At 42.6% G+C, this 18,197-nt stretch overlaps 1 protein-coding gene across 1 annotated transcript; it reads right to left on the reverse strand.

The window, feature by feature from the left end:
- Nucleotides 1-409: 409 nt before the first annotated feature.
- Nucleotides 410-8,376, reverse strand: LOC116499104 (aldo-keto reductase family 1 member B10-like). Its single transcript, XM_032203723.1, has 10 exons — nucleotides 8,296-8,376; nucleotides 7,522-7,689; nucleotides 6,365-6,481; nucleotides 5,565-5,642; nucleotides 4,553-4,675; nucleotides 3,111-3,217; nucleotides 2,850-2,931; nucleotides 1,705-1,788; nucleotides 782-864; nucleotides 410-452 (listed from the first exon to the last, which is right to left on the reverse strand). Exons 1-10 carry the CDS (start codon nucleotides 8,362-8,364, stop codon nucleotides 410-412), a joined length of 954 nt encoding a protein of 317 aa, XP_032059614.1. The 5' UTR covers nucleotides 8,365-8,376.
- Between the last annotated feature and the right edge of the window lie 9,821 nt (nucleotides 8,377-18,197).

Genomic DNA, 18,197 nt, shown 5'->3' on the forward strand with positions numbered 1-18,197 from the left:
TAATAAGCAAAGTAATTAAAGACAGTGTTCTTCAACAGCCACTCATAAGCCAGTAAGACTTACTGCACTGAAAACAACATTAAAAAAATTAGTTACTTTCAAGATTTTTTTTTTGTTTGTTAAACATGTCTTTAATTATTTAAGACAAGAAAAAAACAGAAATGAGACATTGTCTTTTTTTTTTTTTTTTTTAAACTATTAATCAAGAACAGATTTCAGCTAACCCTCTCAACAAAAGACCCGTCCCCATTGATGCATTCTTTCACCAGCTAGTGGTCTCCTCCTAAAAAAGGAGGGCAAGTAACCACTTTTAATGATCATCAAGTACAAAAGAAGAAATCAGGACTCAGATACAGAGGACATCTAATCTGGAAGGAGATACATAGAGGTCTCGCAGAAACCACTGGTGCTAATATTCTGCCTTGAATGGGTAGTCCTTATGATTGACAGCCCTGCAAAGAGAAATAATTTGTTTTTACAGGTGTTGTAGCAAGCATCTTCAGCAGCATTTCCCTACTGCAGTGGCCCTCCCCCTTGCCAACGTACTCAAGTTTTGCAGCTGACAGCTGTCATTAATTTGAACACATGCTTGTGAACAAGCACATGCAATACCAAGATGCTGAATGCCTCTCCTTCCTGATGTCAGTTCCAGGATGTCTCATCACCAAGGTTTAAGATGGGAACTGTCTCTAGTTTTGGTCAGGTATACTTTCAAGATACAGGGGATGAAAATACAGACAGAGATAGGCCTAGTGGATAATAAGGATAATGAGAAACATACTGGGCTACTGGAACTGCCCTCCAGTTCCTGTTAAAGCTGAGGATGACATCCATCTCCTTTTTAGACAGCTCGAAGTCGAACACCTAGCAGAAGAAAAAAAAGGAAACAAAAGTCTCTTTTTTAGTTAGGTTCATAAGTAGTGAGATACGAAGTGTGCTTCCAGCATGTATTATGACTGAAGGTAAGAACACACTGCATCCATGCTAGTGCTAGTTAAGAAATCATCTTATTTCTCAGCCAGATGTCAATTTACCAATTAGTTCGTTTCTCTCTGAGGCGCTGTTCATAGCAGTAGCTCAGCTGCAGGTACTTGAATGCAAACACCACTTCTGTTTGTGTTGTAATGCACTGACAGCGAACGTAGGTGCTAAGGGCTGATTGCTCAGTGTGTAAGGACTTCCTGGATACCAACTGCAAATTATTGTCTCACAGTTGATGTCATCTAAGAATTGTTGCTAGTGGTTAATAAAAGAAATGACTCCAAAATATAGCAGCATGAACTGAAAGTAACAGAGCAACCATCTAAGATGCCATGTCATCAAACCAAGCATCCGGCTGACTCTCCCTGCCAAGGAAAACCACAGCCTCAAAATGAGACAAATTGCTAATGAGCGTGGTGTTTGCAGTTTGTTCCTTTATGCCCCAAAGCAGGGCTCACTAAGCATCTCCCAGAAGGGAAACCCCAAACTGTGATTCCACTTCCAGCACCCACCCTGGTGTAACCCATTTGTCTATTGGAGATAACAAGATCCTTCTCCCCACAGAAAAAGGTGTGGTGGGTAGGTACTACTGAGCCCTGATCTGTATATCTCTGTGCTCCCCTTTCACTGACTCCTGGGTGCTGCCTGGAAACACAGAGGGGATTAGGGTGTGGGTGCCTATGCCATGTAAATAGGTGGCTGCAGTCCTGATGGAAACTTCACCTTTATGTTTTCCTTAATGCGCTGCACTTTGTCAGACTTGGGAATGACAGCCACGTTCCTTTGGATGTTAAACCGGATCAGGACCTAAATAAGGACAGGGAGAATTATGAGCATAGGGGTGCAAAAAAAATCTTCAAATGCATTTTGTGCATTTTCTCTTACTTTTTTTTTCTTCCCACAAACCCATTCCTCTTTCTACAACCACATTCACTCTTTGGAAAAATACAAGACTGCACAGAGGAGTTTTGATGTTCCAGCATTTGCTGGCAGTCTACTGAAAAACTATCAATTGTTTCTATATCTTGGCTTCTTAATGATTTTTTTTTTTTTGGGGGGGTGGAGGGAGAGAAAAATGATGATGCTTCTGGCTTGTATTACATGGGTGCTCAGACCAAATTAGGTCATAGGTAAGTACCTCACCTCATACTCATAGGTAAGTACCTCACCTAACTTAAGCTTTCAGAATGCTTTAAATAGAAAAAAAGATTTCTGAAGTTTTTTCCATCAACAAAGGATTGTTGCATACATTTTTTGCCTGCTCTGCCCATCTTAAAATGTGACTATGGTTAATTGCCTGTGAACACGTGGATTTGTTTGAAATGCAATTCCTGTCCACTATGGGCAAGAAGATCTCTTTAGTGAGTCTAGCAAACCATAGAGAAAAACATTTCACCTTGACTAATCAAGCAGCTTTCAAAGACTCTCTGTGAAGGTGAGCAAACAGCAAGCAATCAGATAGCTCTGCAAATTACTTCTGCTTCTCTGAAGAGTAACTTGCTAACTTAGCTGGAGAAAGGAATAATGTGTTGGTTTGATGATTTGTAAGTAAATCTCATAGGAAAGTGATTTTCAGAGAGGGAGCACTTCTCTCTGGGAGCAGAATAAATCTCCCTAGGAAGGGGGACACTTGAGGTAAGCTCATACCCATACTGATTAGCTCCTTCAAGCTCAATACTCAACATGAATTACCAGATGTTTTCTAAGAGACATGAATGCTGTTAAGAACAGGGGCAGTACGAAGAGTCAAGAGTAGTTCAACCCCATTGTACTGTATCCTTAGGGAAGGCAGCATCCGCAAAGACTGGCCATCGACTCCTATAAATGTCTGAGTAGGAGGAAGAGTTTGGTCTGACATCCCCACTTACCTGGGCAGGGGTTTTATTATATCTAGCTGCAATCTCTTTAATCTTAGGATCTTCCAGCAGCAGGGGTTCCCCTGGCTTGGCCCTAATAAAAGCAAAAACCAGGTATTAGCTACCATACTGGTGGTAGGAAGGTATTAGCTTCCCTGCAACAAAGCAAGAGCATTTCTCTCATTGTAGCTGCATTATTTGCATACTCTGCCACAAAGATTCAAGTTGCAAATCCAGTCGTCTTTGTAGAGAAAGGCTGCTGTGGTTTCTTACCATGGCCGGTTTGGAGAACCCAGGGGACTGTATGCTGTCACAGCGATCCCTTTGGATTGACAGTACTTGATCAGCTTCTCCTGGGTCAGGTATGGATGGCATTCAATCTGTAAACACAGAAACCTGTTGGTTGGCATGGAGGCAGACTGCATGGGGCTCCAGAGCATAAGGTTTGAAATCCTCTTGGGTCACGGACAATGTGAAGAAAAGGTTCCCAGGATCATGATTAAAATCTATCTTTTAAAAATGTTATTAAAATTATTAATGTCACAGCAATATCTAGAAGCTTAATACAGATAATAAGTCTCCCTCATGCCACATACTACACAAACATGGTAAGAAATTGATGGGAAGACTGAAAGTGCAGGATCTGTGGCAAAAATTAGGAAATCAGTCTTCCTGGACTAGTCAGGAGAGCATAACTGCATCTTCAGAGGGGCTGCTCAGAATACCTGGAGTTTGGTTTCTGCTCTGAGTCATGCAACCTCAGGGAGTCTCCCTGATTCCCAAAGAAGGTGAGGGAAATGAGCTTCCTCAGCTTAGCCCTTCTGGACATCCTCCCCATCCCTCCCCTGAGGAGATGGTATATGAATAGACAAAGAAGCCTGAGTCCTGGTTGCTGCAGGCTCCCTGACCTTCAGAAAAAGTTGCTTCAATCTGTGCTTTGGCTGCTGAAATCCCTACTCAAATACACAGGCAAGATCTTGATTCTTCTTTCTTACAGAAGAAGCATGATATAAAGTTTAATAATATTTTACATGTGTATAAGTTTTCCTGTTTTCTTCAGTGTGAAGCCAGTGCTTTAAAAATAATACATCTGTGTAGTGCTACTATCTAGTTGTTTTTTGTTGTGGTGGTGTTTTTTTCCAGAGAAGGAAATAATTTTGAATTTCATGTTAAGTTACTTCATTTAAGTTATTTAAATACAGCAAGATGACATAAAAATGAATGCAGTATAGAAAGGAGCATCCCCTTCTGTCAAAAGCACCACATGTTATTGCAGCTGGAAAACACTGTTGAGGGTTTAGTCACCCTGCATATTGGATTGTAACAGCAGCATGACAATGACCTAGTTTAAGGTATCTATCAGATCAGGGCTATAGTAAATCCCTAGCATTGGCTGAATGCTACAGCTATATAATCATTGTTTCTAGTTTAGAACTGTTTCAGTCAGAAGGGCTGTGCAAAATGAGAACAGTTACGGTTGCAGGTGAAGAATCAAAAGGAAAGAGTCAAAATCTGTTTTCCCAAAAATGACCTGAGCCAGGCCGAACATGTCTTTTACATACAAAGAGATACCTAGTGTTTTGTGAGATCTTTCCATGGCACTGAAACTATTTTAAAGGTCGTGGCATAAGTCAGCTTTAACAGCTGAAGTATAACTCAAATATATTTAGGCATATTCCAAGATCAGCTGACATCAGTGGAGATAAAAGTCTTACCTGGTTATTTACAGGCTTGTACTTTAGTCCTGGCTTGTTCAAGATTCTTTCAATCTGCTCATGGTTAAAATTGGAAACTCCAATGGCTTTTACCATGCCACAGTCCACCAGCTCTTCCATAGCCTAATGAATGAGGACAACAAATGTGTATTTATGAGGTGGTATTAACTGTCATGTACAGTATTTTATTTCATTAAAGCTTGTGACAAACCAAGAAACATCCCATAGTAGATTAAATGACAGTATCTTCAATTTTAAGAAAATATATATCTTTGCACCTTGTATTATCTGTGTGCTTTATGTCCTGTTGCAGATGGTAAAGTAACATAAAAAGGGTAGGCCAACCCTTTTGTAATGGGATGGAAATATTTTGCTTAGGCTTCTCTGGGAGTCATTTTACTAGAGCTGAAAAAGCAGGGGAGATCCCCCCACCTTGTCCTAAGCCAGCATACTACCTCTGAGTTGGCAGAATGCAGTAGGGAAGATGTTAGACTAAACCTAGTTATCTCCGCATACTTTCTTGTGGCTGTAATCTGCCATTGTAGAGAAAACTATGTATTCCCAGAGCTGCAGCACCACAGTGGTGCAGGTAGCAGGAGCAGACACTGAATCCTCCCAGTCCACAAGGAAATGAGGATTGAAGGATGGCCTGAGATGCTGATGCCCCATGCTGAAAAGTATGAGAATTCCTTATCTGTATGAAACTCCCAGTAAATTAACAGCCACGCCTGCATTAATACATGCCTCAGTTCTACCATTGTACATGTTCAAATATTGTTTTAGGGACAGCACCTACAGTGCTCATAGGTTTGTCCTCTTTATTCATAGAGAAGACATACCCTTTCAGCTCCTGAAAACAAGAGAAAGCAGCAGCTCTTTCTGGTCATGAAATGTAATTTTGTGCAACTACCCAAACCTGTACCCAAACCCATCCCTTAATTTCATTGTACATGCACATTTCTGCTCCATTTTTAGTGCTGACACATGCACAAAAGACCAAACATTAACTTACCTCCCATGTGTCCAGAAAATCTGTATCACTGGGGATTGCCATACCCTTGTCATCTGTAGGCATCAGATCTTCACCAGCCTGTTATTTCAAGGCAGAATCACAGGGACTTAAAAGTTGCATTTCCTACTGTATATTACGATTTCTGACTGGGAATTACAGGTAGTAAGTTAGTAGTTTGTTTAAACATATCACTAAAAATTATTCATGTTCCTCGGTATTCTCTTGGACAAGGGCCATACTTCTACAAATCAATCATTGCATACAAAGAGATGGGGATTAGTAGTAAATATTTGAGTAATTTAGGCAGGTCTGGAGAGAAGGGAACAGACACTCCCATACTTTTATTCTAGAGTTTTTGTTTATTTTACACTGGTGCGGGGGGAGGGGGACTAGAAGCAAGTTCTTTCTGTACTGTGTTTCACTTCTCACAGTTGGTTTCTCCAGATCAAGCCCACATCTCGAAAAGATGATATGATCACACCAGTCTGGCCCAGCACAAGGCCATGATACCAAACTCCATCATCCATTGGTTACACTTTCCCTGAAGACCCAGGGTGTTCATTAGCAATACTCATAACCACAGCTATCTCAGTCTAATACACATGGAAGGCCAGATGCACACCCTAAAAATACTACTGCCTAGTTACTGACCAAATGCTGGCTTCTTCCAGGTTCAGGGAAGAGACAAAGGAACCATAGCATATCCTTGATGTATAATGAAGATGGACACAGCACAGATGAGAAAACACACTATGTTTTTAACCAGGTAAGGAGAAAAGAGGAATGTAAAGAAGAACTACCTTAAATCCCGTAGGGAAATGTATCAGGTAGAGGTCAAGGTAGTCCAGCTGCAGTGCAGCAAGGCTTCTTTTGCACCCTTCCTTTACCAAGGACTTCTCATGAAATGTGTTCCACAACTGTGGAAGAAACAAAGCTCAGCTGTGACTCTGCAGGTTCCATTGTCCAGACCAGAGAAAAAGATGCTAATACTTCATAGAATTCACACAGAATCACAGAATTGTAGGGGTTGGATTTCAATGGTTAATGTAGGACAAATATACACAGATAGAAGAGTTAGTAGTGAAGGTGGAAAAGCAGTATTCTTACTCATGAAAAGAGATTCTCTGAACAAGATGTAAATCTCTGCCAGGTATACAGCATATTTTTACTGTTAGAGATTATTTATGTATATCTTTTTTTTTTTTTTTTTTTTAAAGACTAAATTTCAAGTCTTGAGCACCCCATAACTACCCTCTTTCTGTACTTTTTATCTGACTACTTGGCCACTGTGAGGACCATTCTGAATTCTACTTAATTATTTTTGAAATGAAAATTCAAGTGCTTAGGTAGAGGAACTCGCAAGTATTATTCAAATTAAGAACTATTCTTTAAGTAAAAATAAGAGTGTGAAAGAGTTTTGTTCTGCTCAGTATTTTCTGTTTTTGCACATGAAAAACCTCAAGTCATAAGTCTATTAATTGAAATATTTTCACTTTTTGGTAACGAGCATTGCTGAGACAAGTGGATAAGATGAGGGAATGGAGTACATACACAGAAAATACTTGAGACTTAAGTCCCATAGTTTAATTTCTATTCTCTTTTAGGATTACTTTTTCTACATTACACCATTTTCAGTGTCTTGCACATCAGTAAGTAGCACAGCACCTTTGAATTCAGACATCTGATTTGTCTGTTCTTCCTGATCCTTGTAGGGTGCACACATATGAACCTTCAGTAAATGCAATGGAATTATTAGTTTAGCAACAGCTAAGTTTTCAACAGTTCCTAGTAAGGTTCAGTCCAAGTTGCAAACAAAGAATGGAATTTACACTCTGCAACAAGGTTATCATAAAATGAGTATAAAAGAAGGGAATAGGTCCTTAGGGTACTTTAGGGATGAAACAAGGGTTTCTCTGCAAGAAAAGCCAAATGCACCAACATTCCTGCATCCTCATACCTTAGTGACAATGAAGAGATCTTCCCGCCTCACAGCTCCCTCCTTGATCTTCTGCTGGACTGCATTCCCTATTTCATGTTCATTTTGGTAGAAATAGGCACAGTCGAGGTGCCGGTAGCCTGCATCAATAGCGTGCTTCACCACCTCTTCCACCTTTCCTGGAGAAGCCTGAAAGCAGACAACCAAACTATGAGCTCTTCCATCACCTTCTGCCAGCATTCACTGCTGTGATAGCTGCACCAAGTCTCCCCTACCAGCAGCTGCTGGTGTCTCCTCGTCAGCTGCATTTAAATTTAATTTTAACTTCCCATTGCTGTAGGGAAAGGACTGAAATCCTGGGACTGGAGCAGAAAGCAGTTAGTTTCCGCGGGACATTTTGACCCTACTCCTTCTAGGGGTTTCACTTCCCTTTATGTGCCCCCAGCATCACCCAAGCAGCTTTGCCACTTTACCTTCCCCAAACCCTTCCCCACAAAAGCAGGTTGGTGGCACAATGCTCCCATCAAGTGACCCCCCATCCCACGGGGGTGAGCTGCAAGTGCCAGGGGGTGAGAAAGCCTTTTGCAATCTACTTTATTCTTTTGCTCCTGCTTTTATTTTCCCTTCTTCCTTCTGTTATACTTGTTGCCTTCTTCCTTTACTCCCCCCCTTCCAGCTGCCTGGTTATACAAGTGCTGCAAGCAGACACTGACACCAACCCACGGACACCTTCCACAGCAGCCCCCGTATCTTGATTTTTTTTACCCACAGGAACCATGGCCCCTGCCCCGGTACCTGCCAGGTGCCCAGCCCCAGGATGGGCATCTTCATCTTGTTGCTCAGCTCTACACAGGGGCTCGCCATGGTGTCACTGCCGGTCTCCTTAGGCTGCCCGCAGGCATTTTAAAGCTGTCCTGGCCCAGCCTCTGCCTCCACCTCTCTCTCCGCCTCCCCAGGCTCTCGCAGGGCGCAGGGCGTTGTCAAGGCTTGGTTGGCTGCTGAGGATCTTTTAATTTACTTGTTTAGTTTACACTGAGCAAGCCAGACGAAAAACGGCTGATTTAACGATGAACTCAGCACTTAGCATGCTGTCTCCGGAAGGCCTTCATGTAGGGATGAAACGCTTTCAGAGCGCTGATGACTAAAGGCTGAGGGAAGCTCTGTGAGACTAGTGTGCCTCAGACATCAAGAGGCAGGGGTCTGGGAGGGCTGGGCTGTGCAGCTGGCAGCCAGATCCAGGCAGGATTTGCCTCAAATGAGGAAGCTGAGGGGCTTCAGTTTGGGAAGCCAAGGTGAAATCCACACCACCAAACCCATGGGAGGGTTGCCCAGGGGCAACAAGAATGGTTCAGATTCGGCCTTGCTTGTGTGGTGCCAGCTTTATGTTTCCTGTGCTATGTTTGTCACGGCGGCACTTGGCTGCCTTTCAACAGGTGCCATCAGTGCTGACCGCTTCCATGAGTGATGCAGTTTACTTATGTACATTAATCCGGGTTCAGAGACCTGATATTAAGCATCAAAGCATTGGTCCAAATTTGCTGTGGGTTTTATCTCCCCAGGTCTACAGGAGGTCCCTGCCTCTTGTACTGTAGGGGCTTTCAGCATCTAATTTAACCATAATGTTATCTCATTTCTCAAAACAGATTTTCTGATCAACTTTGAAACTGTTTTTGTTTTGTTTTGTTTTGTTTTGTTTTGTTTTTCTGTCTTCTAAACACTTCCAGCCACAATTCTATATTATGGATTGAATTCCTTCCATTTTCCCACCTGTTTCTATTCACAGCATGTTGACACAATTACAGAGACCAATGTCTCTTTGGTGCAAGTTCTTTTAATTAATAAATTAATTATTATTATTTTGTATTTTATTACTCCCAGTTCAAGCAATGACAAAACTAGATATGGATGCAGACACTGGACACATTTTAATCAGAAAAGGGATCATGTCCTAGGGTGATTAAAAAGGCAACACGTCTCAGACACGGAGCATGAGATGTGCACAGGCAGTGCTGATGGTCCATCGCCACTTGCCTGGCCCCCTCCTTGCTCCATGACCCCCCGTGGCTGTCAGTGCTCTGCATCCGTCCCTGTCCAGTGGCACACATTGCAGCAGGAGAGAGCTGGCTAATTGTGGTGGTGGGGTCCCTTTGCCTTTAATGATTTGTTAAAATGTTGTACCCTTGGAAGGGGGGCAGAGAGGATGCAAGAGGGGTGAGGAATTTGACAGAAAAGAGAGAGCAAGACTTACACAAAGACAAACAAATCTGCAGAGATTTTATAAATTTAATAATGGATCATCTATTTTAAGGACAGAAAGAGCCACTCTACTCTTCTGCACTGATCTCTGATGACAATGACAAACTTTTGCACCCAGCCCATGATATATACCTATTGCTTAAATAGTTATTGAAGAGTCTTGGGTGCTACAGCACTAAAATCATGTAAAGAACAAATTGGAAGATTTGAGATTGAGCTACAGCTTATCTTTAACTACATCAACTCTTGTTCTGAAAGGCATAAAGGGACTTTTTTTTTTTTTTTTTTTTTTTTTTTTTTTTTTTTTTTGGTTTGGTTTCCAGATTGACAATTTTAAAATAATTTTCTTCTGCAAAACTAAGAAGTGGTGGCTGGTTTTGATCAGTTCAAAATTATTTGTAATTTGGATGTTTCTCTTCAGGTTCCAGCCAGCCCCCTCTGTGAAAACATGTCCTAAGCTTTTATGCACTTAGCCAGTCTGACATAAGTGCATAAAGATCAGCTGAAACAGATGATGTCCAGATTTTCCTCAAGTATTATCTGTCAGACTAAACTCTGCTTTCTCTTTGATCAAATTTTTAGCTGCATGATAGATGTGTATGTATTTTGCTCTGAAACTGTGACTGATTGGAATTATACTGTAGCAAATCACAAACCTTCAATTTGTGTGGCTCTCATCCCTTCTCAAGGTGGCCTTTTTGCATTTTAATCCACTTTGGAGGTTGACCTCCATGTTACAAGCCCACCTCAGCACAGTGGAGGGGGGGCTCCCTGTTGTTATGGGGGCTTGCTGCCTAGCTGCATATTCTTACATCAGGCTGGCCATTTCCTAAGGATCCTGCCCATCAATTCTTCGTCACAAGCCCAACTGCACCAACAGCCAGATCTTCCCCAGAAAGCTCGAATGGAGAGGGTAGCCATGGCAATCCTCACCTTTTAATAAAGAATCACATTCCCAAAAGCATCAGAAACAGTTTGTACATGAATTTGTGAATTCAATTTGCTGTGTAATGTGACTACTGAAGAAAGGAGGAGAAACAAAGAATTAAGAATTGCTGGCATTGCAGGCACTCTAAAAAGAAAGGATCCAGCATGTGGACCTGCTTGAAATGGGCCCAAAGAGTCGTGGTTAATGGAGTTAAATCCAGTTGGAGGCCGGTCACTAGTGGAGTCCCTCAGGGCTCAGTACTGGGGCCAGTCCTCTTTAATATCTTTATTGATTATCTGGATGAGGGGATCGAGTGCACACTCAGTAAGTTTGCAGATGACACCAAGTTAGGTGCGTGTGTTGATCTGCTCGAGGGTAGGAAGGCTCTGCAGGAGGATCTGGATAGGCTGCACCGATGGGCTGAGGTCAACTGTATGAACTTCAACAAGGCCAAGTGCCGGGTCCTGCACCTGGGGCACAACAACCCCAAGCAGAGATACAGGCTGGCAGATGAGTGTTTGGAAAGCTGCCTGGCAGAGAAGGACCTGGGAGTGATGGTGGATAGTCAGCTGAATATGAGCCAGCAGTGTGCTCAGGTGGCCAAGAAGGCCAACAGCATCCTGGCTTACATAAGAAGCTGTGTGGCCAGCAGGTCAAGGGAAGTGATTGTCCCCCTGTATTCAGCTCTGGTGAGGCTGCACCTTGAGTACTGTGTTCAGTTTTTGGCCCTGCATTACAAGAAAGGCATGGAGGTGCTCAAATTTTCCATGGATGTCTCACAGCCATGAGCCCCATTTCACCCACAGACTGTGGGACAATGTTCAGCTTGCTGCTCTCCTTAGCTAATGCATACGTGTTTGTGCCCTTTTTTCTTAAGATAAGACTGTGCCCACATATGTGTATACAATGAGATATGGGCACCTGAGTAATTCTCTCTCTATCTCCCACTGATTTAACATTTGGGCGAGTTGTGTGCTGGCCAAGAGTGGCCTCATTGCTACCATCACAGGAAGCCTTGGGAGCGCAGCTGTGGACATGAGTGTCCTGTTCCCTCCTGCTGCTCCCCAGCCATGCCTCCTGCCTGGGAGGTGTAATAGGTGCTGGGCTTTTCCCCGACTGGGGGCTTCCCAAGAGCAGCTGAGCACCAGGAAGTATTTTGGGGCACCCAGAGGTGCTCTGGAGAGCAGGGCATGCAGTGACATTGCCATAAGAGAGAAGCAAGGTGGGGCCTGCAGCTGGTCTGGCCTGCAGGCCTTCATGGTTTTGGAGTGAACTTCCTGGGGGCCAGAGTGGAGAAGGGAGAGATTTTGGCAGCTCAGGAGGCTACAGCACCTGTCTGGCTGGCGAGATCTGCTGAAAGCACAGTTACACATCCGAGCTTTTCTGCTTGGGCGTTTCTGTTCTGTTTAACCTGATTGCTTTATCTGTTTGGAAAAAGATAACTCCCATATTTACAGCATTGTAAATCCTACCTTTATGGGAGTCAAAAAGCTTTCCAACAATTCATTTATTTATTTATTTAGCCTGGATGCTGAATAGGTGTAGACTGAGGCCCTCCTACCTCAATGTTTAGCTGAGTCATGGTGGCTTTGCTTCCCGCAGAGTGTGGCAGCTCTCCCGGAGCACTCTGCCACGTTATCCCATGAATCAGCATGTGCAGACACAGGAACTGACTCATTGGTATCCTCGGGAAGCATAGCCATGGCTTTCAAGGCACTGCTGCCTCCTCACTGGATGTTCACTGGTATTTGATTTTGACTTGTCCTTCCTGAAGAGCGACATTCAGGGCTGCACATTCTTAAACTACAAAACTTAGTGGTCTAGCTCTCATCAGTTGCAACAATAATGAAATTACAAGTATGAAATACTGAATAGTAGGAAGGTAATTATCGTCATTTATATTTTCATGAAACCTGATGTTTTCTGTGAGTCTAAAAACCTTCTGGGCATCCTTGCAGAACTCTGTGGGTTCAGACTGAGGCACAGCCACAGAATCACCAAACGGCTGAGGTTGGAAGGAACCTTTGGAGGCCATCTGGTCTGACTCTCTGCCCAAGCATGGACGCCTATAGTCACTTGCACAGGACCACATCCAGGCAGCTTTTGAATATCTCCAAGGAGGAGACTCCACAGCTTCTCTGGGCAACCTGTGCCTGTGTTCTGTCAACCACATAGTAAAGGAGTGCTTCCTAATGTTCAGACAGAGCTTCCTGTGTTTGTGTCCACTGCTTGTGCTGGCACTTGGCACCACCGAGAAAAGCCTGGCTCTGTCTTCTTTGCACCCTCCCTTCAGCTGTTTCTACATATGGGTGCAGGAGGGGGCTGGCCCGCAGGAGCGGTAAACTTGGCAGTGGTTTCCAAAGCATGGCTCTCACCTCGCTGAGCCTTCACCTGCAGCTGGTTTTGAGTTTATTCTCCCACAGAATGGCTGCTGTAGCCATGTGCAGCTGCTGTTCAGCTGTGAATTCAGCAGGTGTGTGCTTTGTGCTCGTTTAAAGATGATAAGCACTTTTTGCTACGCAGACAATAAGCTGCCTGCTGTAAATCTCCTCTCCTGGTTGGGGGAGGCCAAGGGAAATGCTGAGGGTTCAGCAATGGCTGAGCTGAAGAAAGAGAAAGGTGTGGTTGTGAGTGGGTGCGGACCTCTCACTCTGTATCAAGTCACACTCCGTTGCCTGTGAATACTCTCTAGGACAGGAGTGTGGTGCTGAAACTTGTAAGGACACCTATTTTCTTTTTCTTTCAGAAAGAAACGGTTACTGGGAGATCTGCCAGCTTTCCTGAGTTTGTAGCAAAGCAAGGGGAGACTTAAGGACAACCGACTTTTCTGCTGGTTTGGTGGGTTCTGAGAGACCTGGCTCTGGGGTGGGTTTTGGGCCTATTGCATGGGCTCCCAGTCTGACACTGGGTTTTCAGGCTCCCTGGCTCTGTGTTTTTTGTTTGCGCTTTTTTGTTTGTTTGTTTTTAGCTCAAATGCTTTTTCTACCTGTTTTGACAGACAAAAGTAGCATAAGTGTATTGCATTACTGTGGAGCTTGAAGTCTCTGGGCTCCTGCTTAGTTTTGCTTTTGGATTACACCCACTTTTCAACTATTTTAGCCATCCCTTCTGATACATGGGTGGCAGGAATGAAATTTTTCCCTATCTTTCAAAATCTGAAGCAAAGCCTTTTCATGCATGTGAAAGGCCAAGTGCTGATCAGGCCTAGAGATCTGTAGAAGTAGTCAAGGCTGTCAGTGCTTTTTTTGTTTGTTTGTTTCTTTTTTTTTTTTTTTTTTTTTTTTTTTTTAAATGCCTCTTATTTGCCTGTACAATCTCTTGACTATGTTTGGTGCCCATTTAATGTGGGCTTATGTTATGGCTGTGCTAAGAAACAGTACTGTATAGCAGGAGCCTGTTGCAGGTAACCTTGTGTTTCATTTCAGCTGTAGGGATCCAATTTGTGCATGGCAAGGCTGCTCCATGGCAGTAGGAGATGAGGCATGGGTAATGGTGGTGGTCACTTGAATCACCTCACAGGTACCTTCCTGATCTGAATGCCAGCACTTGTGTAGACTTTGCCTGCAGCAAGCACACGCCAAAGTAGTCTGGGAATAGGAGGAGGTTGGACCATTTGTTTCAGATCTACAGGGTAAATAAACTGCAGGACCTTCTCCCTGGGAGGGTGTTCATAGCACAGGCTGCACCTAAGGGTTTGCCTGGGAGAAAGAAGACTGCTAGGGGATACCTGGGTCCTAGGCCCCAAAACAGAAAGGAACCAGCAGATGCATTTGTTTGCAACAACCTCGTTCATTGAGAGAAGCTGAGTTGGTGAACCTATCAACTTTTCACTGCTGTGAACTTTTCACCCACACATGTGGGTCAAAGTTTAACGCTCCCCTGTCCTGAACTAGTGCATTTTATCATACTTGTTTGTGCATTTCCTTCTTATGATAAGTCCTTTCCCACAGATACAGATACTGTAAGATACATGTACCTACGTAATTTTCTACCTCCTCCTTGTTTAATATCTTGACTAGGCATGTCCTGGCCAAGAGTGGCCTCAGTACTAATAAATAAACCTGTGGAGAAACAGCCATAGTCTTGGAGAGCATACATTCCCTTCTGCTGCTCCCCAGCCATGCCGCCTGTTTGGGAGGTGTAATAGGTGCTGAGCAGATGTTCTCTGTGTATTCTGGGGGCTTGCTATGAGCAGCTGCTCAGTGCAACCTAGGATGAATTTTGGGGTGTCTGGAGAATATCTAGAAAGTAATAGCTAGTGAGCAGATCTTTCTGTCTTCTCCCTATGTAAAATAGTGTCTCCTCTTTTGGTATTTGTTCAGAGGGAGCTGGAGAAAATCAGCCCTTGATGCAGATACGATTTTATTTTATTGGGTGGTTTAGGGTATCTGTTTTGTTGTTTTAAGAAGAGTCTGAGTTGAGTGGAGGCAGATGGAGGTGACTGTCCCAGATGTTGGTTTGGTGGCTGCCCAGGAGGGGCAGCTAAAATGGGCTGCAGGGTGAAAGTAACCTGGAAAGCTACTGAGCTGGCAGGAAGCTGCACACAGTTGTGTTTATAGTCTTTATACTTCTGTTTTATTTAATTGCCTTATCTCTATAGAAAAAGATAAATATTGTTGTAAACACCCCAATAAAACCTGTTTTTATGGGAGTCTAAAAGCCTTCCAGGCTTTTTTTTTTTCAATGCTCATTATGGGTGAAGGTCAAGGAGCATCCGCCCCAGCACTGTAGCTGAGTCATGGCCCCACCATGCCCTGGCAGGTCCCAGGGGCACCCAGCTGTGCCAATCCTCCAACTGCAGCACGTGAGTGCAGGAGGGGGCTTGCCTGCAGGAATGCTAAATGTGGCAGTGGTTTCCAGAGCACAGCCTTCACCTGCAGCTGATTTCTAGGTGGTCTTCCTGTAGGATGCTTGTGGCAGCCAGCGAAGCCAAATGATGACTTGTTTATTGCTATAAATTCTGGCACTCTTATTTATTTATTTTAGTTATTTTATTATTACTATATAATACGATTAGTTTATTATTATATGCTCTGTGTATTATTATATGCTCTGACACTCCTAGTCTTTGGTGTATTTTTGAATTGCTGTATTTTTTCAGCTTTTCTTTAAAAGCAAAAGTAAACAACCCCTCAAAAGTTATAGCAGGAAATGTCTACTTTTACTGAGACAGAACTACTTCTAAGGGTCTTATTTCCACCATGTCATGCTTATGGATCTGGCAATGTCAGGGTGAAGCAGCTCACTAGCAGTGATTAAATCTGTGTATGTGAGTGAAGTGTTTTGATTATTTCGATTGAGTGCAGTGGACAAAACACAAATTTTACAGTATGTCATTGATTTTTTTTTCAGTAGTTAACAACTTTTCCTACTTGAAGAAGCTGCCTTTGGGTTACCAGTTTCAGTTACCTGTGAGACACGAGTTTCACCAACACTGAAATGCAAAGTTTCACCAAATCTTGAAGACCAGGGTTAGAAATCCATTGGACTTGAATCACTGAGATCCACTGAATCTAAAGCCAAATGAGTATTTCACGTTTCTCCAGAAATGTTTGCTTTAACTGCGTAATGGGAGAGCCTTGCATTAAAACCTTTGAAGGCTTTCTTCAGTTCAACAGTTGCGTAGTGTGACTGCTGTGTATTCCTCCCTGTGAGGGCACCTCATCTCTTTCTTTCCCCCTGTGAATTTTGGAGCTCTGTTATTGCAGTTCATTTCAGAAAAAAAGCTGAGACAGCATCTTTGATCTGGATAAGTACCATGACAGCTCTGATTGCCTAAGCTAAGCAGTACAAAGGGAATGGAGCACCTGGTCATGGAAGAGAGTTTTGGAAAGTTGCCATTTATGAGGAAATGTGCTTGTGTGGCAGTGGTCTAGATCTTTGCACTCTGAAGCATTGACAGTGATTGTCAGATCTGTCATCTCAGCTTAACACAGTTATTTCTTATTGCTTTCTACAGCTACCTGAAAGGAAGTTGTGGGGAGCGGGGGGGTCAGCCTGTTCTCGCAAATAACCAGTGATAGGACTAGAGGGAATGGCCTCAAGTTGTGCCAGGGAAGGTTCAAGTTGAAAATGAGGAGAAATTTCTTCTCAGAAAGATCAGTCAGGCTTTGGAACAGGTTGCCCAGGGAGGTGGTGGTGTCACCATCCCTGTGGGTGTTCAAGGAAAGGTTGGACGTGGTGCTTAGGGACGTGATTAGTGGGTGGCTTGGGTAGTAGGGTGATGGTTGGACTTGGAGGTCTTTTCCAATCTTAATGATTATATGAATAAACCCATTGCTGGGTGGATCCAAAAAAAGTTGTCTGAGAAGATATTTACATTTAGTAACTAAAAATCTCTCTCTCTCTCGCCTTTTATTTAAATGAATTATTAAAATAGAAGCACTTGTGTCAAGAGGAATACTTAAAATGACAAGTTAACCATGTTTATGTAAAAAGTTGTTTACTTTTATTATGCTTGTACAGACAATCTAAATTTTGCCTTTCTTTTAGGTCAACAGACATCATAAATTTATACATCAGACTTTTCTAGAATCATAAACATGGTTGGTATTTATAGTAAAGAGGAACAGTCCTCTGACTCTTTGCAGGTCATCTGTCAACTTCAATTTTGCAGCCTAGTTTGGCAAGAGGCAAGTCAGGATAGGCACTATGACAATTTTATTTCCTTTTTTTCAAGAAATCAAACTATTAATAGAGCTGGACTATGCTACCAATGACATCATGCAGAACACACCTTTTAACCAGTTTTAGGAAGAAAAGTCAACTTTGTAATTCTTTAGGGAAAGAGGAAAAAATGGTATTTTTTTCCATTAAGGAGATTATTTTACTTGTTTATTTTGTCTGTCTTTATGTTTCTTTTCTATATTAGAAGTATTAGAAAGTGTAAAGAACTCACTAGTATGAAGGAATGAAGCTAACAGGTCCTACCATCCTCTTGATTGCTGGCAAGATATTCTGCCATTGTAACCTCAATTTAGGCTTATTTTATTCTTGATCCTAAAGCTAGTCCTGTAGCTGGAGATGTGGTCAGACCTTCCTAATACATTTATGTTGCTCCTATAGCATTTTAGGATTACCTGGATATCAACCATGAACTTTAAAAAACAAAACAAACAAACAAAAAAACAAGTCTTGTATTCCTAGGTCTTTTGGTTGTGAAAAGTTAAATTGCAATGTTTACATCTACTAAATGTTATCTTCTAAGTTTTCTGTACTTTGAAACCATGAAGAATTAATTCTTCCTTAGCCTGATAATTCTGATAAAAAATAATAAAAGAATTATATTATAACTGATCTTTAGTTATGTGGGAAGAAAGTGGAAGTATAACTGGTGGTGAAACTAGGAGAAGGCTTAGGAGAAATGCAGTAAAAGAGATGGAGATAAAGGAGAGAGGTAGAGAAAGTATGGTGGTGGTACTCTTAAACAAATGTTTTTTCATAGGAGTCCCACTAAAAGCAACAAAATCCTTTAAAAATAAATTACTAAAAGCACAGTTTCTCTTAAAACTCA

This window comes from Aythya fuligula, chromosome 1, assembly GCF_009819795.1.
Source record: "Aythya fuligula isolate bAytFul2 chromosome 1, bAytFul2.pri, whole genome shotgun sequence".
Classification (NCBI taxonomy): Eukaryota; Metazoa; Chordata; class Aves; order Anseriformes; family Anatidae; genus Aythya; species Aythya fuligula.